The sequence below is a fragment of the Bos indicus genome, chromosome 5 (assembly GCF_029378745.1).
Source record: "Bos indicus isolate NIAB-ARS_2022 breed Sahiwal x Tharparkar chromosome 5, NIAB-ARS_B.indTharparkar_mat_pri_1.0, whole genome shotgun sequence".
Taxonomy (NCBI): Eukaryota; Metazoa; Chordata; class Mammalia; order Artiodactyla; family Bovidae; genus Bos; species Bos indicus.
In genome coordinates, this window is record NC_091764.1 from 70,052,062 (window position 1) to 70,079,822 (window position 27,761).

Here is a 27,761-nt window from a genome sequence, read left to right on the forward strand (position 1 = left end):
CGAGGGTGATCTTAGTGTCTTCACTTCATCAAATCTTGTTTCTTTATCTATTAGACAGGAGTATTGTGTAGATGATCCGAGGTGCCTGTCTGTGCTAAAACTACTAAACCCATTTTTATTATCTAGGGTTTTCCATTCTAATTCAGTTTCATAATGTCTTTCTGTCTATCCTTGTTGACTTAGAGCCACATCTCAGCAAATACTTCTTCATTGTGGAGAGCCTTTGGAACTTTTTGGTATACGCTGCTGTCTTTTGACTTCTTTGACTCTGTGAATGGAACAGTCACACCATAGGACTTAGAACGTTAGAATGTTCTAATCTTAGAACATTACTAGCAAAAGAGACCTTAGCCACTGTTCATTAAGCACATGTACTTTTCTTCATTATGGCACCTCTGTAAAATAGAGTTGACTATTCCCCTCTCAGAGAACCTTATTGCATAACTGATTGAAGAACAACTTCAGAATCAGTCAGACTTGGGTTCAAGTCCCATGTCTGACAATAACTGTGTGACGTTGGACAGTTAACTTTACCCATCTGAGCCTCAATTTCCTCCTTTGTAGAAGGAGGGTATCAATCATCTCAAATGTTTGTGATGAGGATTAATGCAGTAGTAAATTTCCAGCAGTTAACCCAGTGGCTGCCACAGAGCAAGAGCTCAGTAAATGGCTGGTTTTGTTTCTAACATTTCCAAGGAGCAACTCATCCAAATCTTACTAAGTAGCAGAGCCGGAGTTCAACCTGGGCAGTTTGATCCAGCCCCACGCGGTTACCCACCGTGCTCTACCTACAGCTCACAGGACTCATTCTGGGAAAGTGGATGGAAAGTTTAGTTGTGGGAGTCTGCATCTCACAATGACTCAAAAACACCTGAACGTTCTGAATTCCAAATGGGGTCAAAGAACAGACACAGCACCCTGGGAATGGAGGAAGAATGGGGACCAAGTTCAAGATGGGGGACATGGTCCTGGAGCTCTGTGGAGGGACTGGAGTAGATGTGCATGACCTGGGGGCATCTGGGGGCCTCAGCGTTAAGCCAGGAATCTTATTCTGTAGCATTTCTGGACCAAAAGAATCAATCTATCTGAACTGAAAGGTGTTGTGTGTGTGTGTGTGTGTGCATGTTCACAAAGAAGCCAGGTACAACTAAAAAGGAGAAAATAAATTCCACCTAAGAGGAGCGCCATCCTAAAGCCCCAAACTGGCCCTTATCAACTTATTTCTGAGACCTGTAAAAGCATAGCACCCAGCTCACATGGCCCTTCTGAGGACCAAATCCTTTAATCTTCCCATCTGTGCTATGAGGAAACTGAACTGGATGGATCTATATGGGAAAGGGGAACAGAGTTTTGGAGCCAGACCAACCTGAGACCAATCCCTGCTTAATTTCAATGAAGAGACTCATTTCCTCATCCATAAGAGAGTATAATGGGCTTCCCAGGTGGCTCAGATGGTAAAAAATCCACCGGCAATGCAGGAGACCTGGGTTCAATCCCTGCTGCTGCTGCTGCTAAGTCACTTCAGTCGTGTCCGACTCTGTGCGACCCCATAGACGGCAGCCCACCAGGCTCCTCCGTCCCTGGGATTCTCCAGGCAAGAACATTGGAGTGGGTTGCCATTTCCTTCTCCAATGCATGAAAGTGAAAAGTGAAAGTGAAGTCGCTCAGTCGTGTCCGACTCTTAGCAACCCCATGGACTGCAGCCTACCAGGCTCCTCCGTCCATGGGGTTTTCCAGGCAAGAGTACTGGAGTGGGGTGCCATTGCCTTCTCCGGGGTTCAATCCCTGGGTTGGGAAAATTCCCTGGAGGAGGGCATGGCAACCCACTCCAGCATTCCCTGAAGAATCCCCATGGGCAGAAAAGCCTGGTGGGCTGCAGTCCATGGGGTCATAAAGAGTCAGACATGACTAAGTGACTAAGTACAGCACAGTTCAGTTCAGTTCAGTTGCTCAGTCATGTCCGACTCTTTGTGACCCCATGAACCGCAGCACGCCAGGCCTCCTTGTCCATCACCAACTCCCGGAGTCAACCCAAACCCATGTCCATTGAGTCAGTGATGCCATCCAACCATCTAATCCTCTGTCATCCCCTTCTCCTGCCCTCAATCTTTCCCAGCATCAGGGTCTTTTCAAATGAGTACAGCACAAGAGAGGATAATACCACCTATCTCACAGTTTTGTTGAAAGAATGAACTCTCTGTTAAGTGCTTAGCAAGGTCCTTGGCATATAGTGAGCGTTCAATAAATCTGTGATGGCAGTCATAGTGGTGTTGATGATGATGATCAGATCGCGAGATAAATAATGCTGGGGAGTCTCAGAAGGCCCCTAAAAAAAGCAAGGGAAATGGGGGAAGGAGAGGTCAGTGAGAAGTGTTGGACACTTCACGGGACAGCAGGATATCCATGTGGAAATGTCCCTTTGAGAGGTGGAAACATGGGACTAGAGATGAGGGCTTGGCCCCTCTCTCCAACTGCAGATATGGAGTACCGTCCCACATGTGGATCCATGTCCATGGAGGCAGCACAACATGCAAGAAATGAGGGTTTTGAAGTAATGTATGCTGTCATCTTGAACAACTTGACTTTGCAGAACAGAAATAAAAGCTCCTACTTTTACAAAGTGGTTATAGAAACTGAATTACTGAATATAATATTTTGAGCACAAAGTCTGACACATTGGAAAAATCTTCCAAAATGATTGTTCATATCCCTCTTTATGAAATAATCTACTCTAAGTTTAAGATGAAGACTACTACTTAAGGATACCTAGTCTTTTCAAGCAATACCTTTTGTAAGCACCATGTGGTAAACAGAGGTCTCAGAAACACTCAAGGAAATAATTCATTTGTTGCTAACTTAAAACATCGATTATCGTCCTAGAATTATGTCACATACGTTGGTAGACACCAGTGAGTTAGAAGACAAAGTCCCTGCTGTGGATATCCTTACAGTCTAGTCATGGGAGTCAGAAGCTTGTGGAAGAGAGGAAAATGCAAGACACTATGTCCAGAAATGCTGAACAAAGTAAAGAGTGCCTGGACAAGGATGAGGACAGTGTGAGTGGAGGAGCTCAGATGCATTTTGACAGATGGCTCAATAGGTGCCATTTTTGATGATGTCCTATTAATAAATTGAGCAAGGAAGAGACTCACTTGCTCAATTTATTAATTGAGACACTTCAGTCCACTCAGTCATGTCCAACTCTTTGAGACCCCATGGATTGTAGCACACCAGGCCTCCCTGTCTTTCACCAACTCCCGGAGCTTACTCAAACTCATGTCCTAGAGTCAGTGATGCCATCCAACCATCTCATCCTCTGTCATCCCCTTCTCCTCCCACCTTCAATCTTTCCCAGCATCAGGGTCTTTTCCAATGAGTCAGTTCTTCGCATCACGTGGCCAAAGTATTGGCATTTCATTTGCAGCACCAGTCCTTCCAATGCATATTCAGGACTGATTTCCTTTAGGATGGACTGGTTGGATCTCCTTGCCGTCCAAGGGACTCTCAAGAGTCTTCTCCAACACTTAACCTTATGCTAAACCCCAGGCTAGGAGAGGAGATGGCAAAGGAGAGCAAACTCTTGACAACAAGGTGATTCGTACCTGAGCGGGAGATAGGGTCTGGGACAGGTGGTCAGACAACTGCTCAATGTGTTGTCAACCAGACCAGAGGGCACACCTGAGCTGAGATGGCTTACCTTTCATTTGGATCTCCTCTTACCAGGATCTTTTCATCTAATTCACTTGATGTTTGATGACTACGTGCTCTACCTGTTAGAATCGCTGCACTGCCAGGAGCGGGCCAACGAGCTCATGCGAGCCATGAAGGGAGAAGGAAGCACGGGTAAGCTGGCACTTCACTGGGACGTGCCCTCTTTCTCACATTGACTTGTATCCTTACGTCTGTGCTCTGTGTTTCTTCAGCTCCACATCCCAGAGAATTTAGTTTTGGTGAACAGGTCAGACGGTGGGAAACCAACAGTCTTTTCCTTCTTGAGAGTGGGCATGTGTGTATGCAGGAATTGCCTCGTGTGCCACCATGATGATGGGAAACCATCAAAGATTTTAATCAGAGGAGTGACATGATAGGGGCTTCCCAGGTGGCATTAGTGGTAAAGAATCTGCCTACCAATGCAGGAGATATAAGAGACATGGGTTAGATCCCTGGGTCGGGAAGATCCCCTGGAGGACGAAATGGCAACCCACTCCAGTGTTCTTGCCTGGAGAATCCCATGGACGGAGGAGACTGGCGGGCTAAAATTCATGGGGTTGCAAAGAGTCAGACATGACTGAAGTGACTGAGCACACAGCATGCACGTGACTTGATAAATACCACAAGAACATTTCCTTTTTAAAAGTCCCTTAAGGATAACTTGCCTTCACCTTTGGCTCTAAGAATCCACCCTTCTTCCCACAGCAGAAGTCCGAGAAGAGATAATCCTGACAGAGGCTGCCCCGCCAACCCCTTCACCTGTGCCATCATTTTCTCCAGCAAAGTCTGCCGCGTCAGTGGAAGTGCCGCCCCCCTCCTCCCCTGTCAGCAACCCATCGCCTGAGTACACTGGCCTCAGCACTACAGGTAATGAACGTCCCTCCAAGGCTCTGAGTGGGGAGATGATGTGTAAATCCAGAGCTCTACGGAAAAACATTCTCCCTCCAGCGCCCTCCCAGAACAGTGCCAACATCTGAGTATCCTCCTGGATTTATCCATTTATTCATCTGCTCATATACTTCTGATACTTCTGTTTTCAAGTTGGCAGATTAAGTACATGATAAAATCTCCAGATTCCCCCACCAAAAAAGAGAAACTAAGTCACTGACATGATTAAAATGATATAAAACACAGAGCACAGACATTTTGGAAAATGAGAAAGGGTTCTCTATGAACCAGAAACTGAGAGGTATCTCTGGAAAATGGGGAGACAGGAAGCCATATGAGAAGCCGTGGCAGTACTAAGGTAGGCGGGGCAGTAAGCAAGGTTCGAGCTAATGCTGTGGGTCCCCAAGGAAGGGGACAGTCCATCTAGCTGTGGAGACCTCACAAGGAAGCGGGGAGCTGACACTTGATTTTAACTGACAAAGGTATTACAGAAGGGCCTCTGGGCAGAGGACAGTGTATGCAAATGCACAGGGGCGGGAAGTGTGGGACCCTTTCAGGGAATGGTAAACTGGCTAAAATATGGGGGGTCATGAAGGCGTGTTTTAAGCCTGGGAAGGTAAATTCAAGTCACATCCCACAGGATCTTGCATGCCAAGATGCTTGAAAATGGAAGAAATGTTACAAGGATAATCATAGCTAGTTGTTAATATTTAAGTGTTACTTTACCATGAGCAAAGGACCCTCAGCATAATTCTTTTACTCGATTACAAGGTAACTATTGTCCCATTTTATGGAGAAGGAAAAGTAAAGGGTGGAAAAGAGTTAAATTCCCAGTCCCGGCAGGCACCAGAGTCAGCAGTTGCCATAAACAAATTTATTCATTCGGTCATTCAGCAAATGTCCTAGCTCTCAAGACTTGTGGAAATGATATATTGTATGTGGAATATGCAGTAAGTGTTGGGTAATACATAATAATGAATAGAGTGCATGTGTGTATGGGTGTGTGTTTGTGTGCACCTCTAGGTTTTCTCATGTGGTTAGAAATATGGGAATTAGATGAGGTAAGAAAAGTCAAAGTGCTTGGTTAACAGTGCAGCACTATCTAGACAGAAGCGGTTAGTGTTCGGATTGCCTATAAGATGAGGGCTGTGGCCAAGAGTGCTGTAGGAGTTCAGAGAGAGGAGCAGACCCTGTCCATCCCACCAGAACCCTGGGCAGGCAGGAGGGAAGCCTTTGGGAGAGGGGTGAAACTCAAAGGCAGCCTCAAGATAAGAAGGACTCAGCTAATAGAAGAGTGAGCACACAGGAAGGAAAGGCAGAGACAACTTTCTGCCGGATGGGCCTGGGTGAGGGTGCGGGTGAACAGACCAGACTGCGGAGTGGAGAGCTTGGTAAGTCTGTGATAATAATTCGTTATCTTTCCTTTTTTATTTTTAAAATATTTACTTGGCTGTGTCAGGCCTTAGTTGTGGCATGCGGGATCTTGGTTAAGGTACATGGACTCTCCAGTCATGATTTGTGAGCTCAGTAGTTGTGGCAGCTGGTCTCTCTAGTTGCGGAGAGTGGGCCTAGTTGCTCTGCAGCATGTGGGATCTTAGTTCCCTGACAAGGGGTCAAACCTGCCTCCACTGCAATGCAAGGTGGATTCTTAACCACTGGACCACCAGGGAAGTCCCTCATTATCTTTTCCACCCAAATCTGCTCTTCTACTCTGCCATTTGCCCCAGTACCAAATCTGGGAATCAGCTCTCCTCTCCCTCAACTCCTCCTGGATTAGCTAGGGTAGGCTAAGCCACAGTAACAGACCCAAACATGGCTGGAGTTAACACGATGGGAATCTATTTCACACAGGGTATCTCAGTCAGAGAGGAGGCTGTCTTTAATACAACCATTTGGAAATGAATGTTCCTTTCATTTGAAAATGAATGTTCAATGTGGGGCTCCACCATACCCCAGGGCATTGCTTCTCAAAGTGTGGTCCATGGAGCAGTGGTATGAGCATCACCTTGCGACTTTTTGGAAATGCTTGTTATCAGAGCCCATCACAGACCTACTGAATCAGAAAGTCTGGGCGGTGACTTTCCCGGTGGTCCAGTGGCTAAGACTCCATGCTTCCAATGCAGGGGGCCCAGATTCGATCCCTGGCCAGGGAACTAGATCCCGAACACCACAACGAAGATCAAAGATCCCAAGTGCTGCAACTAAGACCTGGATCAGCCAAATAAATAAATTTTTTTTTAAAAAAAAAGAAACTCTAGGGTGGGGCCCAGCCATTTGCTCAAGAAGCCTCCAGGTGATGGTGAGGCTGACTAGTTTGAGGACCACTGGCTTTGGGCTTTGTTAAGTCTGCAACAGCTGAGAGAAATGGAAAGTGGACCTGAAGGAGGAAAAAGCCACTGATAGAAGCCCTGGCCTGAAGGCGGCACGTGCCACTTCCACTTACATTCTCTCAGTGAGGACTTTGTCACATGGCCTCATGTACCTGCACACAGAGGTGGGATATGTGGATAGTGAGCCCCCAGGCGGGAAGGGGGACAGATTTGGGGGAGACAGATGGCATTCTCCTCCACATCTCCCAAGGCCAGCTGTTCTAACCCAGAGCTTGACTGACCATTCCTTCCAGTGCACTGCTGCCACCAGGTTCAGGCCTTCCCTACCCCTCACGGGCGTCCACAGTGACTCTGGAGCTGCATTCCCTCCAGGTTAGAATCTTGCTCCAGACCCTCATAACGTGGGCTTAGTTACATCACAGTTCCAATTAAAATACACGGGGAATGAAATTATGTGTTTGTGAAGATCAAATAGGATGAGATTGTTGTGTTTAGGTCCTGTCTTTTATCTGTTCATTCAGTCACACGTCTATCTATCTATTCATTTATCCAATAGATACTGTGGCAGACTTTATTTTGGGGGGCTCCAAAATCACTGCAGATGGTGATTGCAGCCATAAAATTAAAAGATGCTTACTCCTTGGAAGGAAAGTTATGACCAACCTAGACAGCAGATTAAAAAGGAAAGACATTACTTTGCCAACAAAGGTCTGTCTAGTCAAGGCTATGGTTTTTCCAGTAGTCATGTATGGATGTGAGAGTTGGACTGTAAAGAAAGCTGAGCACTGAAGAATTGATGCTTTTGAACTGTGGTGTTGAAGAAGACTCTTGAGTGTCCCTTGGACAGCAAGGAGATCCAACCAATCCATCCTAAAGGAGATCAGTCCTGGGTGTTCATTGGAAGGACTGATGTTGAAGCTGAAACTCCAATATTTTGGCCACCTGATGTGAAGAGCTGATTCACTTGAAAAGATCCTGATGCTGGGAAAGATTGAGGGTAGGAGGAGAAGGGGACAACAGAGGATGAGATGGTTGGATGGCATCACCAACTCAATGGACTTGAGTTTGAGTAAACTCCGGAAGTTGGTGTTGGATAGGGAGGCCTGGCGTGCTGCAGTTCATGGGGTCGCAAAGAGTCAGACACGACTGAGCAACTGAACTGAACTTATCCAATAGATATTTCTCAAGTGGCTTCTATGAGCTAAACACTTCAGAAGTTGGTGATACAAACAGGTGAACTGTGGTGCCTACCCCTGGGAGTTTATTGTTAGATGCCAGGGTTCTGATGGGGCTTCTCTGGTAGCTCAGCTGGTAAAGAATCAGCCTGCAATGCAGGAGACCCTGATTCAATTCCCAGGTTGTGAAGATCACCTGGAGAAGGGATAGGCTACCCATTCCAGTATTCTTGGGCTTCCCTGGTGGCTCAGACAGTAAAAAATCTACTTGCAATGCTGGAGAGAGACCTGCATTGGGATCCCTGGGTTGGGAAAATCCCCCAGAGGAGGGCTGGCAACCCACTCCAATATTCTTGCCTGGAGAATCCCCATGGACAGAGAGCCTGGTGAGCTACATACAGTCCATGGGGTCATAAAAAGTTGGACGTGACTGAGGAACTAAGCACAGCACAGCACAGGGTTCTGAAGATCAAGACAGTAGTTATAATGACTGCTGAATTGGAAGAAAGGTCAGAGTTAAGGAGCACAAAGCAGGGCCTCCAGCCTGTACTTGAAGGATCTGGGGAGCCAAATAATGAGAGAAAAGGTATTCCAAGCACAGGCTTGGAGTCAAGAGACAGCATGTAATTTTCAGGGAACTTCAAGTATTAATATATACCCCAGGAGACTTTTGTTTAATTCTTTCCCAAATGTTTCCAGAGCCAGAGCTACTTAGAGAGGAAATGAGCAGATGCTTAAAGCCTATAAGGTGCCTGCCCTCTTTTCCATGTTGCCAGGGACAGAAAACGTGCTAACCACCCCAGTGGCCCTTCGTCAGGGACAGTTCAGGAGACGGGTTCTTCAGAGCAGTGATGGGAAGCAGGGTTGTCCGTAACTGGCATTAGATGGAGCAGTGGTTTCACTTTGGGTCCACAGCTGGAGAGAGTCCTCCTCTTCAGTGGAAATTTCAATGTGAGCATCACCACATTTATTTACATACGTGTGTGCTCAGTCATGTCCAACTCTTTGCGACCCTTGGGACTGTAGCCCACCAGGTTCCTCTATTCACAGGATTTCCCAGGCAAGAATACTGGAGTGGGTTACCATTTCCTTCTCCAGGGTATCTTCCCCACCCAGGGTTTGAACCGTGTCTCTTGTGTCTCTTGTGCCTCCTTCATTGCAGGCGAACTCTTTACTGCTGAGCCACAGGGGAAGCCCTTATTTATGAAGATGCACCTCAAATCGCATTTCATTTTCTACTTTGAGGACGAAGAATTTGACTCCCTCCCACTTCCCTCCCATTTTTCCCTCCACAGTGGGTTGCTGTAGTTCCTGCTTAGAAGGCTCAGGAAGAAAAGTTGTGCAGAAAAGAACAACTTTATCCGCTGAAAATAAAATGGGATGAGAACTTGAGCATTGTTCAAGCTCTGTTGCTGCTCAGGGGTTCTTTGGAGGCTGGAATTGGGGGTCTCCTTCCTCAGGAAGGAAGGGCAGTGAGAGCACCTAGAAGCCACTTACCTGAATAATCCTGCCCGTGCACACACCTCTCCCCACCCCCCATCCCCTACTGCCTGGCAGACAAGCACGTCAGTCAGCCAGTGATAACATCCATACTTCTAAAATCAACAGGGAAATTATGCAACTGGGATAGCTGTGCATTATGAAGCAGAAACAATTTGAGTGGAATCTTTTGGTCAACCTAGCAACAGATCAAACAAGAAGACTCCAAGGCAGTAAGGGGAAAGAGGAGTGTGAAGGAAAGAGTTCTAGGATCTCATCATCTTTCTCAGCCAGCTCGCAAGTCTGCCGCTGGCTTTCTTTGTACTAATGTGGAGGCCTCGAGGTATGGCAGGTGTGATAGTCAAAGGCACAGGAATATCATAAATGTGTTGAGAGATTTCTGTGCAATGTGTTCAGGCGTCGTAAAAGTAGCTTCTTAGAAATACAAATGTGAAACAGGTTCTCCTCAGATGACTGTAACCTTTGAAGATTTTGGCACATTCCAGCTTTGTTCTCAGATATCTCCAGGGGGCATTAAAAATGTCATCCTGTATAAAACTATCTGTAATATTTTTCTCAAGTACCACTTTTGAAATACTCCATTGCTAAATTGGACTGGACCTTGGCATGCATTGTGGCTCATGGTCTTGGAAGAACCACAAGCATAATTTCCTAACAACATGTATGGTTTTATAGATTCTATAATATAAAGCACGAGTTATCCATGGTATACACCTGAACATTAGGAAATCTATTACAGTAGGCTTAAATTTGGGAATATGTGTATTTTCTGAACAATATTGTACATTGGAAAACAATTATTGGAAATCTTTTAAAATGCATTTGTCATGTTTTTTTAACTCAGCATATGGTTTTCATGCTCAGTTAGTTTTTATTTCTATCTTTAAATGATTGCTTGATTTACATACTATTACTTTCCAAAAAGTGGTTAAAATTTTTAAAAAAAGCAAAACCATTTTGTTTTTAAAAGGACCCAAACCAGGAAGCAAGAAGTAAAGAAGTAGAAAAAATTAAAACAACTCTTGGGTGAAACAGCTTATTAACATCTTAAATGAAATTTTGTGTGATTCAGTGACTCTGTTGGGCTTCCAGCACTCTGAATATCATTGCTCAGATGATGTACATATTATCAAGTTCAGCTCCTTGAGTATTAGAGCCAATCAGGTGTTTGCAGGTCTTCCACAAACCAGCATCTCACTGTTGATGGACACTTCCTCATTTTTTCAGCTGTGAAAAAGAGAACAGTATTATGTCTGCTTGGTGAGCACAAAAAGAACATTAATTCATTGCACATAACCTTTGGGGATCCTTTGATACAAGGAATACAAAGTAGGGTGAGAATGAGCTATGACTCACTAGGAAAACCACGTCCCACCTTTATCTGTATGTAGTGCTCTGTCCATCCCTATATGGATTTCTAAATATGTTTTTTAAAAAGATTTATTTACATATGTATTTCTGGCTGTACTGGGTTTTCATTGCTGTGCCCCGGCTTTCTCTAGTTATGGCAAGCAGGGTCTGCTTCTCCTTGCAGTGCACAGGCTTCTCACTGTGGTGGCTTCTCTTGTTGCAGCTCGTGGACTCTATAGAGCACAGGCTCGGTAGTTACGGCACACAGGCTTAGATGCTCCGTGGCATGTGGACCAGAGATGGTCCTTTGATGGACCTCCTGGACCAGAGATGGAACCTGTGTCCCCTGCACTGGCAGGTGGATTCTCAACCACTAGACCACCAGAGAAGCCCTAAATATGTTTTAAGATGGTATTTATTCATTGTTTTTAAAAGTCAGAGGGAAAAGGAAAGGCATATCAAGCACCTCGAATTGCACATGATGCACGGCCAGTTTTGACTGGGTATGTCAGAGTCTATGGCAATGCCTTGAGAGACTGCGTAAATGGTTCCATTTTAAGATTTCCACAAGGCAGAATCAAGCCCATTTATCCTTTTTTTCCCCCTAATGTTGGTGGCATGCCAGCTCCCTCATGACCCAGCAAGGTTCAGAAACCTTAGCTTACTTTAAGGAAAACTGGCGCTTCTCCGCCTGAGGAGCATGGCAGGTGGTTCCAAACTGAGCAGCCCACTTAACATGACACTGGGCTGCAATTCTTGAATGTCTTTAAAAGCAAAACGTTAAAATCCCACTCTCTCCAGGTCAGGCCACGGAAGAATTCTAAGAGCTCATTTATAATGTCATTTTAAGTATGCCCTCTTTCAGCAATGACAATAAAAGTTAACTATTAAACTCATGTTTTCAACTTCCCATCATGGGTTCCCTACAACACAAAACCAGCAAATTAAATCACTGAGATGCTAGGATGCCTAAAGAAATAGAGGCAAATTCCTCATAAATAGCCCTAACTGTAGAACATCTGGCCTGCCCAGCTGCGTTTTCTCTGCATCCGTTGAGGATGTAACAAAGATAACTGGCCCCTAGTCTTTCCAAATAACAAAAGCTCAGTTATTCTGAGGGAAGCCGAAATGAGTGGGAGCTGGTGGTCACCACAGCCCTGCCACAGAGCCGCCTGACTCACTCACAGAACTCAGAATGGTCCCTGCCAGTGAATTCCTCCTCTTCCATCCCTGTTGCTTCCTTTTCTCTAAAGGAACAGGATTAGGAAATAGAAGCTGGCATTGAAAATAGATTGTTTAATCTGCCCCTGACTTCACACCACCAAGGTCTTGGCTTCATGTTGGGATCTTTAGATATGTTTGTTCATTCATTTGGTCATTCATTCAGCCACAAGTAATTCCATGTCTAATCTGTGCCGTGTCCTAGGGTACAAAAGTGAAGGGAAAAAAAAAAAAAGAACAGGTGCAGTTGCTGTCCTCATGATACTTATATTCTAGTGGGTAAGAGAGTCAATATGGAAGTTAAGCATCAGGTAACTATATAATTTCAAATGGTCATAAATGCTATAGTGGCATCATCTTAATTGGGTGGTCAGAGGGGGCCTCTCTGAAGATGTGACATTTGTCTGAGACCTGAAGTGTCACAAGGGGCTAGCCACATAAAGACTGGGGAGAAGAAAAGATCATTTTAAGTAGTAGAGTACAGCATGTGTACAGGTTTGAGGCAGAAGAGAGCCTGGCATAGTGAGGACTGACTGGTGGGTATAAATGAGGGGGAGGGTACAGGAGAGGAAGCTGCAGAGATGCACAGAGGCCAGGTCATGAACCAACTTCTCTCTCTGGGAGCTGATTCATTTGCTGCCCCTCATCAGTTTTGTCAGTCTCATTTTGGCCACGGAACTATTGGTAACGTGTAATTCAAACAGATGAGCTTTTCAACTTAGAAAATATTCTTCTTAAGCACAACTACCTTTAGGATAGATGATAGCCAGTGGGGGTGGAGTTAGATGTAAAATCTTTCTCTTCTCAGTTTTGAATGTTATGGGAAATGTTTGTTTAGTGTCAAATACTCTCAAGCAATCCTATCCAAATAGAACTTTCTGTGATGATGGGAACTCTTTTTTTTTTTTTTTTTCTTTAACCTGAGCTGTCCAAAACAGTAGACACCAGTCACTTGGGGCCACTGAGTAACTGAATGCAGTTAGCACAATGAAGGAACTGAATTTTTAATTGTATTTAATTTTAGTGAATTTAAATTTCTACTGGCTACTGTATAGGGCAGGCAGCTCTAGAATCTAGATGTACTTCTAGGAGCTTATTTCTCAGGAGGGTACTAAGAAAGGCTTAGGTTGGCCCAAAACCTGAGCAACATCTGTGATGGTTCATAGAAGCCTTGTGGGGAAAAGGTTCATGTGATTTAGTCCAAGACCTGAAGGAAGGGTATGGCCAGATAGACTAGGAAGCAGTTTAAATGTTCACAAGTCTGTACCGGAGTCACAACTTGTGATCTGTAATGGCCCCGAACATGTGAAACACGTGATAGGAGGCATGTTTCCTGGAGGCTCACTGCTCAGAGTGTGCTCCGTGGACCAGAGCATTGTCATCATTTCAGTTCAGTTGCTCAGTCGTGTCCGACTCTTTGCAATCCCATGGACTGCAGCATATCAGGCTTCCCTATCCATCACCAACTCCCGCAGCTTGCTCAAGCTCATGTCCATCGAGTTGGCAATGCCATTCAACCATCTCATCCTCTGTCATCCCCCCTTCTCCTCCTGCCTTCAATCTTTCCCAGCATCAGGGTCTTTTCCAGTGAGTCAGTTCGTCGCATCAGGTGGCCAAAGTATTGGAGTTTCAGCTTCAGCATCAGTCCTTCCAATGAATATTCAGGACTGATTTCCTCTAGGATGGACTGGTTGGATCTCCTTGCAGTCTGAGGGATCACTTAGAATCTTGTCATCATTTAGCAGCTTGTTATACATGCAGAATTGATGGCTCAACTCCCAGTCTCCCAACCAAATCAGATTTGCATTTTAACAAGATCTCCAAGTGATCCAAATGCACACTCAAGTGTGAGAAGCAATTGTTACTGTTGGGTTCTGATCCCCCTCTGCCACTCACCTGACCAAGTTTTGGGCCTCAACTTTCTCACCTGAAAAAGGTGGTAATACTACTTACTTCAAAAGGTTGTTGTGATGATTCGATGAATCAATATATAAAAAGAAACTAACGTGAGGCCTGGTCTATGTTGGATGATCATTCATTCATTTAACAAATTCATTATTGATTTCCTATTATATTCTAACCATCCTCCCTGTCCCGAGGCACCCTCTTTTTAAAGCAACCCCTTACAAGAAAAAAAGATCACACATATAAAAAACGCAGGGTAGAAGAATGTTTTATTGAGGATGGGAAGGAAGGAAAGTATTCCTCTCCAGTAGTTACAATATTATCACATGGACAACAACTATCATTACAGCATTCTCAAATCCTATAGGATCTTTAGAGGATTCTCAAAGATCAAGGACATTCACCACTATTCTCAGACTTTTAATTAGAGGTGGTGGACCGGGGAGGGGAGAAGAAGAGAAAGATACGGAAATTAGACAAACAGGGAAGGTTCGTTATTGTTTTACCAACAAATAAAAAGCATTAGAGCTGTCTTAGAAATGAGGCACAAACTGTTAACTGCACAGATTTTCTTTTATTAGTTTCCTTGAAGAAGCAGCAGCAGCAATTCTCACTGGAGGTCCCACCGGTAGGAAAGGGAATGCAAGGGGTGTTCTTTTCTGCTCCCTAGGCAGAGAGGGTTTCTCACCCAAGCCAGTAGGTGTTAATCTGCTTAAGCCTGCCTGAGTGCATCTGTTAGCTTGCTGGCACATGGCCATTTAGGGGTTTTGTTTCCCAGACCACAGGAGCCCATTTTTCCAAGAGTTCCACTAGCTTTTTGTTTGATAATGTCTATTTCTAGCAGCATTTACTCCTTCAACAACAAATTCAATGGAACAAAAATTTACTGAACACCTACTATTTGGCAGACCCTCTGTTGGGGATACAGAGATGAATAAGGAGCAGTTGCCGTGCTCCAGAAACTCACACAAAAGTAACTTCTGCATTCTCTCAGGTGATGGCTATTCTCACTGCGTCTTCCTACTGCTTGAGGGTGGGTGGGGGGAGAAAATCCTTTGGCTTCCTTGGTTGCCCCTTTTAAATACCCACTGACCTCACTCTGCTCTCCTGAGGGCCCAGGGGCTTGAAGGGTTAATTACTTGCTTGCTGTGGCTGGTTCATTGTTTGCCCAAACTTCTCACCCCCTCCAATTCCGTTTCTAATTGTGAAATTTGCTTAATATATTTTAATAATGCTTTTCTTTTCACAGAGGCAATATACATTCTTTATAGAAAAATGCAGATAAACCAAAAGAAGATAAAATATTAAAACCGTTCTCAGCAATAACCTGTTTTTAATAAAAAGGGTACTTTAAATTATAAATTATATGATTTTATATGAAGTTCAAAATACAGAGGACAGCAGTCACCCATAATCCAATCATCTGAGACACAGGCATTTTATTTATTTATTTTTCCTTCCAGTCTTCTTGCATTTATTATAAATGACAGCTAGCATATAGCCTGCTAAAGTCATTATCTTTGCAGGGGGAAATATGGTATTGATGTCTAAACAAGAAAGGGGTACTTTTAGCTGTACTGGTGGATAAGGATTTTGTGATTTTGCAGAAAGACATGAGTTTAGAAGTTTACTCATTGTTAGTTAAGTCACTGTTGCTATTCAAACATTTCATCCCTAATGACAGAATGTGACCCAAGAAACTTGTCTTCTTTGGAATCTGAAATGGGAAATAAAGAAATGTTTACTTTAATAAAATCTGATATGAGACTTCCCCGGTGGTCCAGTAGTTAAGACACCATGCTCCCAATGCAGGGGGCCAGATCAGGAAATTAAGATCCTGCCGATGGCATGAAACGGCCAAAAAAAAAAAAAAGTCTTATAGAAGAATACCTGAGTTCATAAGAGTGCTTGAATAACATTAAAAGCCTACCACGTGCCAGGCTCTTTGACATATATTATCAGAGTTAATCCTCATAACAGTCATACAAGATAGGTGTATCTATTGCTAATTTACAGATGATGAAATAAAGGCATATAAATTTTAAGAGGCTAGCTCAAGATCTGACAACCAGTGCGTGGCAGAACTAGGACCCAGAGCAAAGAGACATTATGGTAGAATTCCACTTTTAAATGAAAACCTTTTCTTTATCTTCCCAGAAGAATTTCAAGATAAAAATGGTCTGCTGCAGAAAGTACAAGATTGGAGGACCAAAGTTTTCTCTTTTCAGTTCAGTTCAGTTCAGTCGCTCAGTCATGTCCGACTCTTTGCAACCCCATCAACTGCAGCACTCCAGGCCTCCCTGTCCATCACCAATTCCTGGAGTTTACCCAAACTCATGTCCATTGAGTTGGTGATGCTATCCAGCCATCTCATCCTCTGTCGTCCCCTTCTCCTCCTGCCTTCAATCTTTCCCAACATCAGGGTCTTTTAAAATGAGTCAGCTCTTTGCATCAGGTGGCCAACTGGAGTTTCAGCTTTAACATCAGTCCTTCCAATGAATACCCAGGACAGATTTCCCTTAGGATGGATTGGTTGGATCTCCATGCAGTCCAAGGGACCCTTAAGAGTCTTCTCCAACACCACAGCTCAAAAGCATCAATTCTTCTGCGCTCAGCTCTCTTTATAGTCCAACTCCCACATCCATACATGACCACTGGAAAGACCATAGCCTTGACCAGATGGACCTTTGTTGACAAAGTAATGTCTTTGTTTTTTAATATGCTGTCTAGGTTGGTCACAAGTTTCCTTCCAAGGAGTAAGCATCTTTTAATTTCACGGCTGCAATCACCATCTGCAGTGATTTATTTCACCTTAAAAATGACCTCCGTTTAACAAGTTCTTTAGTCTTCCATGTGCCTAAAAGGAGGTGTCTAATCCTATTCCCAGTACCCTTCAAAATCGGTTTAATCATTTCTATTGTATCAACATTCTAACACTTATCAGAAATTAAGTTGATGAATTTATTATCACTATTAGTGATTTCTTAAATTACCCTTTTTTATTCTCACCATCTCATAAAGTTCCTAAGCCTCTTGAAGGTTTTAAATTTTGTCAGGTTCTTTCCCCAATCCCTAGCACTTTCAAGGTATCCAATTAAAAAGCAAATTAAGGGAATTAGTAGTATGTATGGACTAGGTCAACATTAAGGTCACTGTCTAATAATCTTCAAAAAGACCTGGGTAGGTGGAGCCCAATAATCTCCTTACATTTGTTTAAAGCAATTTGTTGGATCCTTAACACCTGTTGAGTTGAGTCTTGAGACGTTATTTGGAGAGCCCATTGGAGCTCCATCGCCTGAGCTTTCTTTGTCCTCTCTCTGTTCTTCAATCTTTTTTTTCTTCTTGTTTTCCCTTTTTCTTCTTTTTTAAAAAAAAATTTTATTTTAATTGAAGGCTAATTACTTTACAATATTGTAGTGGTTTTTGCCATACAGTGACATGAATCAGGCATGGGTATACATGTGTCCCCTATCCTGAACCACCCCCCAACCTCCCTCCCTATCCCATCCCTCAGGGTTGTCCCAGTACACTGGCTTTGAGTGCCCTGTTTCATGTATCGAATTTAGACTGGTGATCTATTTCATATATGGTAATATACATGTTTCAGTGCTATTCTCTCAAATCATCACACCCTCACCTTCTCCCACAGAGTCCAAAAGTCTGTTCTTTATATCTGTGTCTCTTTTGCTGTCTCGCATATAGGGTCATTGTTACCATCTTTCTAAATTCCATATATATGTGTTAATATACTGTATTGGTGTTTTTCTTTCTGACTTACTTTACTCTGTATAATAGGCTCGTTTCATCCACCTCATTAGAACTGATTCCCATGCATTCTTTTTAATAGCTGAGTAATAGTCCATTGTGCTTATGTACCACAACTTTCTTATCCATTCGTCTGCCAGTGGACATCTAGGTTGCTTCCATGTCCTGGCTATTGTAAACAGTGTGGTGATAAACACTGGGTTACACGTGTCTCTTTCAATTCTGGTTTCCTCAGTGTGTATGCCCAGCAGCGGGATTGTGGGTCATATGGCAGTTCTATTTCCAGTTTTTCAAGGTATCTCCACACTGTTCTCCATAGTGGCTGTACCAGTTTGCACTCCCACCAACAGTGTAAGAGGGTTCCCTTTTCTCTGCCCCTTCTCCAGCATTTATTGTTTGTAGACTTATTGATAGCTGGCATGAGATGGTACCTCGTTGTGGTTTTGATTTGTATTTCTCTGATAATGAGTGATGTTGAGCATCTTTTCATGTGTTTGTTAGCCATCTGTTATGTCTTCTTTGGAGAAATGTCTGTTTAGTTCTTTGGCCCATTTTTTGATTGGGTCATTTATTTTTCTGGTATTTAGCTGCATGAGCTGCTTGTATATTTTTTAGATTAATTCTTTGTCAGTTGTTTAGTTTGCTATTACTTTCTCCCATTCTGAAGGCTGTCTTTTCACCTTATAGTCTCCTTTGTAGTACAAAAGCTTTTAAGTTTAATTAGGTCCCATTTGTTTATTCTTGCTTTTATTTCCATTACTCTGGGAGGTGGGTCATACAGGATCCTGCTGTGATTTATGTCAGAGAGTGTTTTCCTCTAGGAGTTTTATAGTTTCTGGCCTTACATTTAGATCTTTAATCCATTTTGAGTTTATTTTTGTGTATGGTGTTAAAAAGTGTTCTAGTTTCATTCTTTTACAGATGGTTGACCAGTTTTCCCAGCACCATTTGTTAAAGAGACTGTCTTTTCTCCATTGTACATTCTTGCCTCCTTTGTCAAAGATAAGGTGTCCATAGGTGCGTGGATTCATCTTTGGGCTTTCTGTTTTGTTCCATTGATCTATATTTCTGACTTTGTGCCAGTACCATACTGTCTTGATGACTGTAGCTTTGTAGTATAGTCTGAAGTCATGCAGGTTGATTCCTCCATTTCCATTCATCTTTCTCAAGATTGCTTTGGCAATTCAAAGTTTTTTGTATTTCCATACAAATTGTGAAATTATTTGCTCTAGTTCTGTGAAAAATACCATTGGTAGCTTGATAGGGATTGCACTGAAGCTATAGATTGCTTTGGGTAGTATACTCATTTTCACTATATTTATTCTTCCAATCCATGAATATGGTATATTTCTCCATCTATTTGTGTCATCTTTGATTTCTTTCATCAGTGTTTTATAGTTTTCTATATATAGGTCTTTTGTTCCTTTAGGTAGATTTATTCCTAAGTATGGTGTCTTCAGGGTTTTCTATGTAGAGGATCATGTCATCTGCAAACAGTGAGAGTTTTACTTCTTCTTTTCCAGTCTGGATTTCTTTTATTTCTTTTTCTTCTCTGATTGCTATAGCTAAAACTTCTAAAACTATGTTGAAAAGTAGTGGTGAGAGTAGGCACCCTTGTCTTGTTCCTGACTTTAGGGTAAATGCTTTCAATTTTTCACCATTGAGGATAATGTTTGCTATGAGTTTATCATATACGGCTTTTATTATGTTGAGGTATGTTCCTTCTATGCCTGCTTTCTGGAAGATTTTTATCATAAATGGACGTTGAATTTTGTCAAAGTCTCTCTCTGCATCTATTGAGATAATCATATGTTTTTTAATCTTTCAATTTGTTAATGTGGAAGAAATAGAAAATCTTAACAGACCCATGACAAGTATGGAAATCAAAACTGTAATAAAAAATCTTCCAACAAACAAAAGCCCAGGACCAGATGGCTTCACAGGTGAATTCTACCAAAAATTTAGAGAAGAGCTAACACCTATTCTACTCAAACTCTTCCAGAAAATTGCAGAGGAAGGTAAACTGCCAAACTCATTCTATGAGACCACCATCATCCTAATACCAAAACCAGACAAAGATGCCATGCAAAAAGACAACTACAGGCCAATATCACTGATGAATATAGAAGCAAAAATTTTCAACAAAATTCTAGCAAACAAAATCCAACAACATATTAAAAAGATCATACATCATGACCAAGTGGGCTTTATCCCAGGGATGCAAGGATTCTCCTTTTTCTTTTAAAATTTTCATTGAAAACCCTTTGGCCACCAGTCTCTGTACTAAGCACTGGTGACCCAGTGGTGGGCAATATAGGCAAGGCCCCTACCCTCATGTAGCTGACAGTCTGGTGGGGAGGGGGTTCAGACATTAATTCAATCACACTCATGAATGGCTGTAAGGTTATAAATTGTGGTAGGCACAATCATGCTGTATGGGACCTGACTTAATGGGATCTGGGGTTAGGAGACAGCTTCTTCATATTGAAATAGGAAGAATGAGTGAGTACTTAGGGAAGACTGAGGGTTCCAGGCAATGGAAATGGCTATGCAAAGGCATGTGTAAAGGCCTTGTGGTGCTGAGAACTGTGGTACTCCGGAAAAATGAAAAAAAGCTATGGTGGCTGGATCAGAGGTACAAAAACAGGGAGTGAGGGATGCTTCTGGTAAGGTCAGCAAGAACCAAGACACAGGATGTGTAAAGATTCTGGCTTTCAGCTAGAGAGCAGTGGGAAACCACTAGCATGCTAGAGAAGAACTGGGGGAGTGAGAACTGCTGGTGATGATGCATCTTCACTTATCTTTGCAGGAGCAATGCAGTCGTACACGTGGTCTCTAACGTACACGGTGACAACAGCAGCAGGGTCCCCGGCTGAAAACTCTCAACAGCTGCCCTGTATGCGGAGCACACACGTGCCTTCCTCTTCGGTCACACACAGGATACCAGTTTATCCCCACAGAGAGGAGCACGGGTAGGTGGCTTTCCTGGGATGTTGTTTTACTTTTGCTTTGAAAGGGCAGGGTTTACTCAGCAGTGGTTTCCGCAGAGGACAAGAAGGACTTGCCCTTTGTTGAGGTCTGCCCACACCTTGTACGACTAGCTTATGCAGTCCCCTCAACAACCAGATGAGGTGGGCAGGTGACCCACTTGACAGATGAAGAAACTAAAGCTGGACTAAGTTCACTTCCTCAGGCCACACGGCTGCAAAGGGTGGGGCTGATTGAGACTCTGTCTGCCTCCTTTAGGAAAGAAAATGGAAAAGTCCCTTTCACCAGCTCCCCTGGGTGGCTACTTTATAGGCGTATAACATACAACTTCATGGTGGGTCCAAGTCTCAATCAGCAGGGGGCTTCCCCACCCAAGGCTGGGGGTCCCTGGAGGACAGGGCTTACTCATGGGGTTCAACTCCAAGTGGGTTCCAGTGGTGATTTGGACCCTGAATAAATAAATCATTTGTTTTGCCCATATTTTCCCCCAAATCTGTAGTGGTGTTACTGTGATGAATAAGTTACAAATCCCCTTAAAAGGGTAACCTGAATCATAGCAGCTTTTTGCCATTTTGCATTGTCTTTATGAAAAGACCTTCCTCCTCCAGTGTCTACTGTGCCCTGATCTGAGAAACAGTGATGATGTTATAAAGGGCCCTCCTTCTCAAGAAGGTGAGACTTGGCTCTGAGGGCACAGTGAGCCTCACAAACCAGGTTCCAACAAACCAGCTGTGGGGGACACAGGAGGGGAGGGAGGAGGACCACTCAGGTCCCTTCCATGCAGTAACTGAGGCCTGACTGTGGGCATACTTGGAGTTAATTCCAAAGGCTCAGGTCCCCCTGCCAGTCAGTGAAACAGCCATTATTTTCTCAGGGATCCCCTGAGAGTATTTCCCCCACACATTCAAAATCGACTTAGAATTGTTTCAGAGAGCTTTCAATTCTGCAGAAATGGCAGCACAGACACTCATGTGGTCATACACCAGCATCTTTGATGTAAAGATGTTATTAAGAATAGTGGTAACAGTGTTCTATGTTTCCAAAGCAGTATCCTATGTTTACAAGGTGTCTTCACATATACGACTCTCAGAGTAGCCAGGTGCAGCATTTTTTACAGATGTGAGAAACAAGGATGCAGGTAGCCCAAGGCCCCACAGCTGGGAGCTGGTGGAGCCAGGCTTAGAACCAGAGGCTGACGCCTGGTTGGCCATGGTGTTTTCCTCAGGAGAGAGCTCAGAGAAACACACTGCATCCTTCCCCAAGATGGAGAAGCAGAGGCCTGAGCAAAACAAAAACATAAGTCCCAAAGTAATTTCTTCTTTTTTTTCCTATTTGACTTCAGGCTATAATGTGGGGCTTTTTACCACAACAGGAGACAAGGTCTCCATCACTAATGATGTTTTGCTCAGGGCTGGTTTTCATTCCCTGCGCACTCACTGGGTGGTGAGGGAGGTATGCTAAGGCGAGAAGAAGACCCACCTGGGAGTTTGACACTATCACAACAAAGCCACAGAATGGAGATGGTAGGAAACAAGGAGAAAAAGAAAAATGAAAAACAAAAAGAAAGAAATGAAGGAGTAGATGAGGTTGATTTTTAAAGGTGTCAAACTGCTTTGTTCTCCCTGCCATTACTCACAATATTCCATGCGCCTCCTGCGTTTTAGATACACGGGAAGCTATAACTACGGGAGCTATGGCAACCAGCATCCTCCCCCGATGCAGAGCCAGTACCCAGCTCTCCCGCACGACACAGCCATCTCAGGACCGCTCCACTACTCCCCATACCACAGGAGCTCTGCGCAGGTGAGTCGGTGGTCCTGCTTGCCTGCCCAGGCCTTGGTGAGCTTGGTGCCAGGTCTAGTCAACACAATAAGCACCTTCTGCATACTGTGTGTGCAGCCTCTGTGCCTCCAAGGGAAGGCTGGTCTTTTCCTCAGTGCCACTTCGTCCCTCCCGTGGCTGCCCACAGTGGGTGCTCAGTCAGCGTCATCCCAACTTGCTTTCACGTACGTGGGTACCGACCATGTGCCTCTAGTTCTGTCCTCCCTTTGACCTTTCTCCTGGGAGCCAGTCAGCAGTGAGGTCTGTTACCCTTTTTTCGGGCAGCCACCTTCAGACTGGATCTTTTGTCTCCTCTCCCATTGCCCCTTCCTGGTGCAGTCAGACCTTTATCAAGTGCTGTCAGGATGCTCATCTCAGCATCAGCCTAAATGGTCTCTCAGTTTCACATCTGTTCCTTTTCTGTCCAGCAGCCCAACCACAGACTCTTAGTAGAAGAGTCTTCTTGAAATGGACCCCTAACACATCATTCTCGGGCCTTTGGCTCTTCACTGTCTCACAAGCCACACTGATCCTCTGTGGCCTTGGTGAACGGGGATGGTGGTTTCCGCTGTTACACCAGTGTTAGGCGCTCTCCATGCCTCAGACGCTTTGCTGTCTACTGGCCCCAAACACAAGTGTTACCAGTTCCATCCAGTTCCGCATCCTTGGTGTCTCTGGACCCTCACTGTCCTTGCCTCAGATCAGGTCTTTATCTAACTTAGACGGTGACCAAAGCCCTCCCATCTGTCTCTGTGTCGGTAACTCGTCCCATCCTTGGTCCGTCCTCAGTACTGCAGCTGAGAGAACCTTTTGGGTAAAACAAAACAAAACAAAAACCTGGCCACAACACTCTTCCTCTTTTGCATATCATCGCTGTGAGGGTCAAGTTCAATTCCTTAGCACGTCTCTCAAGACTCATGACCATCTGGGCTCTGCCTGCCTTTCTGGCCTACCAGCCACACCCAACCTTTGTCCCTCCATGCCAGTTCATGTGCAGCTCCCTTGGGTCTTTGCAGATGCTGTTGCCTCAGGCTGGGATTCTCTTCCTCCACCTCTTCTGCTTATTGTTCAGGACAAGCATCCCATTTGCTGACACTGTCCTTGTCCTTCTTCCAGAACCATATTAGGTGCCACTCCTCTGTACTCAAATGGTGCATTGGGCTTTCCACTATTGGTATACTTCTCATCACTGACTTTCCTGATACCTGCAAGAGACCCCAAAACTTCTTGAAGGCAGAAATTAAGTCTAGGATCCTCAGGTCACTACACTCATCAAAAAGAAAAGCTAACTGTTACTGAACACTGTCCTGTGCCAAGCACCTTCTACATCCCCATGGTAACCCTTGCAGAAAGGAAGTGAGGGTAACTTGGTCGAGGACTTAACCCCAGGCAGCGTAACTCTAGCTGTACAGGCTCCTGAGCCCTAGCCTCTGTCATTTAGAGAGAGCACTTGCTGCTTAATTTAACAGAGGAGTACACAGGAGGTGGGTCAGCAGAGACAACTGTTGTGTGAGGCAAGCAGAGAGGGAGCCACGGTAGGTCTGGGAGACATGATGAGAGTTCAGCCTAGGAAAATGCTTCTGCAGCACTGATGAGACCAGGAAGTAGAGAGGGGACTGGGAGAGCAGGGAGGCTGCCAGGGAAGCACGAACAGGAGTCTTAGAACAGAGGTGGCAGGATGTGAGCTAAGTGGAGGCTGCAATTACATCAGCTGTCAGCACAGACTTGCCTCCGAGGGAGGGCGCTGAGCAGAGTGTAGCCACAATAGATGGGCACTTGGGGCAAACAGGCGTCTGTTTTGATTTCTATCCGCAGTCCCAGGGGAGCCCTGGGACAATCCCCAGACAAGCCAAGAAGTTGATTCCTCTAAACCATCACCTGGGGCATTATTATAGGTCTCCATCTGCGTCACACGGAGACACCCGCTCCCTAGGTCCTGCTTCTCTTGGGACCAGGGTCTGTGCTCCCCACGCTGACCCCCTAAATGACTAAGAGCTGCCGCCATAGACTGGGTCACACTTTCACAGTATAAGCAGCCCATCCATCCATCCATTTATTCATTCCCCCATGACCGTCAAGTACCTACTATGTGGTAAGCACTGCCCTAGCCTGTGAGAATACAGGGAGAAGGAGATGGAGGCAAGCCTGCTTTGAGAGAGCTTCCACTCCAGTAGGAGACCCTGGCGAGACCAAGCTGAGATCCCAAGCCACAGCTCCCAACCCCCTCATCTCTCCTCATGAAACTTCTGGAGCTGGTTTTTCTGAGTATCAAATTTTTAAAGCCTTTTGCCATAAAAAGAAGCCACGGGCTCCTAAATGCCCACGCAGCCCCCAGTGGTCCAAGACAGGCCATAGCATCCACTGTGGAAACCACAATGGTCCCCAGCTGGAGCACCATCATCTAATCACTCATCCTAATTGGAGAGCTGGGGACTAAACGAACGCCCATAGAGGAGCTGCTGAACCCAGACTGGGTGTGGGAGGCCACAGGGTCCTGTAGCCCCTTCACCACCATGCTCTGTGACTCTTCGGTCCTTTCACAACCTCTGACCCCCACCACATACTCACACCCTGCAGTTTATGGTTAATGCCTCCGTCTCCACTTGTAAAGTGGGGTGGGAAGACGTTTAGTTACACCACATCTCTGCCCAGGTTGATGGATGAGGTCAGGGTTTCTCCTGGGGAAGGTACTATCTAGTACTTTCTAAATCCCTCCTTTTTTTTTTTCCACTCACATTGATGTACTGTTGAGGCACTTTGAAATACATAGGCTCACTCAAATCTCAGAGCAACCTCCCAAAGAAGGCATTTTCCCCACTTTTTAAAGATGAGGAAAACCTCAGAAGGTAATCTGCCCCAGGTCATGCATCCAGTAAGTGACCAAGCAGATTCAAAGGCAAATTCTCCAAATCTCAACCCCAAGCCCGTGGCACTGAACACTACAGGGTGTGTGTTTTGGAGGGCAGGAGGGAAATTCAAAAGGTTACTGCAGCTATTTTCAATAAGCTTCAGGTTCCCAAAGAGAAAAAACACACACCAAGATACTGTATTTCTTCCCTTTCCTGGTTCTGTGGTTTAAGGTTGACCACAAAGGAAAATCTACTGTAGGGCTAATTAGTTTTAGCTTCCCAGAGCAGAGGTCAAGCCATTCCAATCCTGAATACCAAATATCACACTTCATTATAGCAGACTCAGTGGGGAAAAGATTAGTCTGAAGTAAAGAAAAATCATAATGATAAAATATGGTTAAAGAATGCAATTGGTCATTAACACAAGACACTATTTTCTGCAAATAAATGCCTACTATGTTAGTCTTAAAGAACTAATACAACATCTTTGTGAAATCCAGTTATTGCAGACACCCCAGCATTTATATACTCAAAATAATGTGAAGTCATTTGTTTTTTGAACTATGGTACCGTGTGCCCTTGTTTCTACTATTCATTTGTACAAGACATGTTTTCTTCATGAGTACTACAGAGGTAAACCTCCACACTCCTGCTTGAATGCTCATAATTCCTCAATTAGCAAGTCCAGATGGATGAGGCTGCACAGGGAAAGGTCTGAATTATTCCAGAAAAACACCCTTCTATGCTGCACTTGTCCCACATCAAAGTAAGTGAACAAGGAACAGTATCAGCAGCCCCTTCCCAGGCGCCCCATCCTCACGCCCAACCAGAAAGAAAACAAACGTGGAACCTCTACCTGTCAGCAGCCGTGAATGTGAACTGGGCTCTTGAGCTCAAAAGCCGTTAGACCAACCATAAGCAAACTGGCTAGAAAGTCACTTATAGTGAACCAGAAAGTTGTTGCTCATTTCTCAGCTGTATGGCCAAGACCCAGTCTTACCAGCTGGTCACACAGCTCTCACAGTGTCTCCAGTGCCTTGATCTCAGAGGCACAGTGATTGCTACAAAGTTTGCTTAGCATGCTCCACTTTGGGGTAGCATCCTGGGCCAAAGGTGAGTGAAAAGAGAAAAAACAGATTTTCTCTGACTGTAGAGCCAGGCTTCCTGAGTTCAAATCTCAGCTCGGCCTCTGATTAACTTGGTGCCTCAATCTCCTCATCTGAAAAATGGGGATAATTCTAGTACTTATTTCATAGGGTTGTTGCAAGGGTTGAGTGATAAAGGTTAGGACAGGGGCTGGCTCATAGTTAACACTATCTGTGTATATTACTATGATTATTCTTTGTAACCACAGTTATTATTATTTTTTGTAATTGTAGAATTAATATCTATCTCCCTCACTATACTAGCCCTGTGAAGGCGAAGGGGTCTAGGTCCTTCCCCTTCTGACCATTATATTCCCAGGACCCAAAACAGACCTGGCTCTTGGTTGGACCTCAGTATACAAGGGTCAGTGAATAACGGGATGAATGGATCCTTACTCTGGCAGTAAGTTTTGTGTGACCGCAAGATCATTTATCCCTCTCTTGACCTCAGTTCCCTCAACTGTAAAATGAGAGGTGGGATCAGATAGTCAATCACTTAGGGCTCTTCCTATCATTAGTGGACCACGAACCTATGACTTGAGGAAGAATAATATTCATAATTGCAACTATGTTTTGAAAACTTATTGTGTGGAAGCTCTGGGGCTTCTCAGGTGGCACTAGTGGTGAAGAACGCACCTGCCAATGCAGGTGACATGCAATATGGGCTCGATCCCTGGGTAGGGAAGATCCCCTGGAGGAGGGCATGGCAACCCACTCCAGTATTCTTGCCTGGAGAATCCCATGGACAGAGGAGTCTAGTGGGCTACAGTCCATGGGGTCGCAAAGAGTCGGACACGACTGAAGTGACTTAGCACGCACGGACACACTGTGTGGAAGCTCTAAGTATTTCACATGTACTAATTCAGTTAATCTTGACCCAAAAAGCTCTGCAGATGTGGACCGTCTGGCACAGATTTGGGGGAGCTGTGTCCTGGGTGGGGGACGCCTGTTGGCAGGACTTTGGGCAGTAAGAGCCGCCTTTCATGGGAAAACAGGGGGCCACCTTTCACCCGTTCTCCAGTAGAGGCCCGTTTGGTGAAGGTCAGGGATAAAGGGCTCATTCTTCTCTCTCCACGTGCAGGAAAGTCAGTGCTTGGTGTGAGAAGTCACTTC

General features: G+C 44.5%; 1 protein-coding gene and 1 long non-coding RNA gene across 5 annotated transcripts in view; one reads left to right on the top strand and one right to left on the bottom strand.

Moving 5' to 3' along the window:
* Nucleotides 1–27,761, top strand: part of RFX4 (regulatory factor X4) — a 172,317-nt gene that overhangs the window by 139,738 nt on the left and 4,818 nt on the right. For 3 of the 4 annotated variants that reach the window (XM_019961241.2, XM_019961240.2, XM_019961242.2), the window contains 4 exons: nucleotides 3,724–3,843; nucleotides 4,417–4,578; nucleotides 20,655–20,817; nucleotides 22,498–22,636. In XM_019961241.2, the coding sequence (XP_019816800.1) occupies nucleotides 3,724–3,843; nucleotides 4,417–4,578; nucleotides 20,655–20,817; nucleotides 22,498–22,636 (584 nt within the window). The remainder of the gene's footprint in view (nucleotides 1–3,723; nucleotides 3,844–4,416; nucleotides 4,579–20,654; nucleotides 20,818–22,497; nucleotides 22,637–27,761) is intronic. The other variant, XM_070789656.1, reaches the window with a different exon arrangement.
* The window catches only part of LOC139183164 (uncharacterized), a 34,605-nt gene continuing 17,269 nt past the window's right edge, over nucleotides 10,426–27,761 (bottom strand). The window contains exon 3 of the long non-coding RNA XR_011566676.1: nucleotides 10,426–10,831. This is a non-coding gene — a long non-coding RNA (uncharacterized lncRNA). The remainder of the gene's footprint in view (nucleotides 10,832–27,761) is intronic.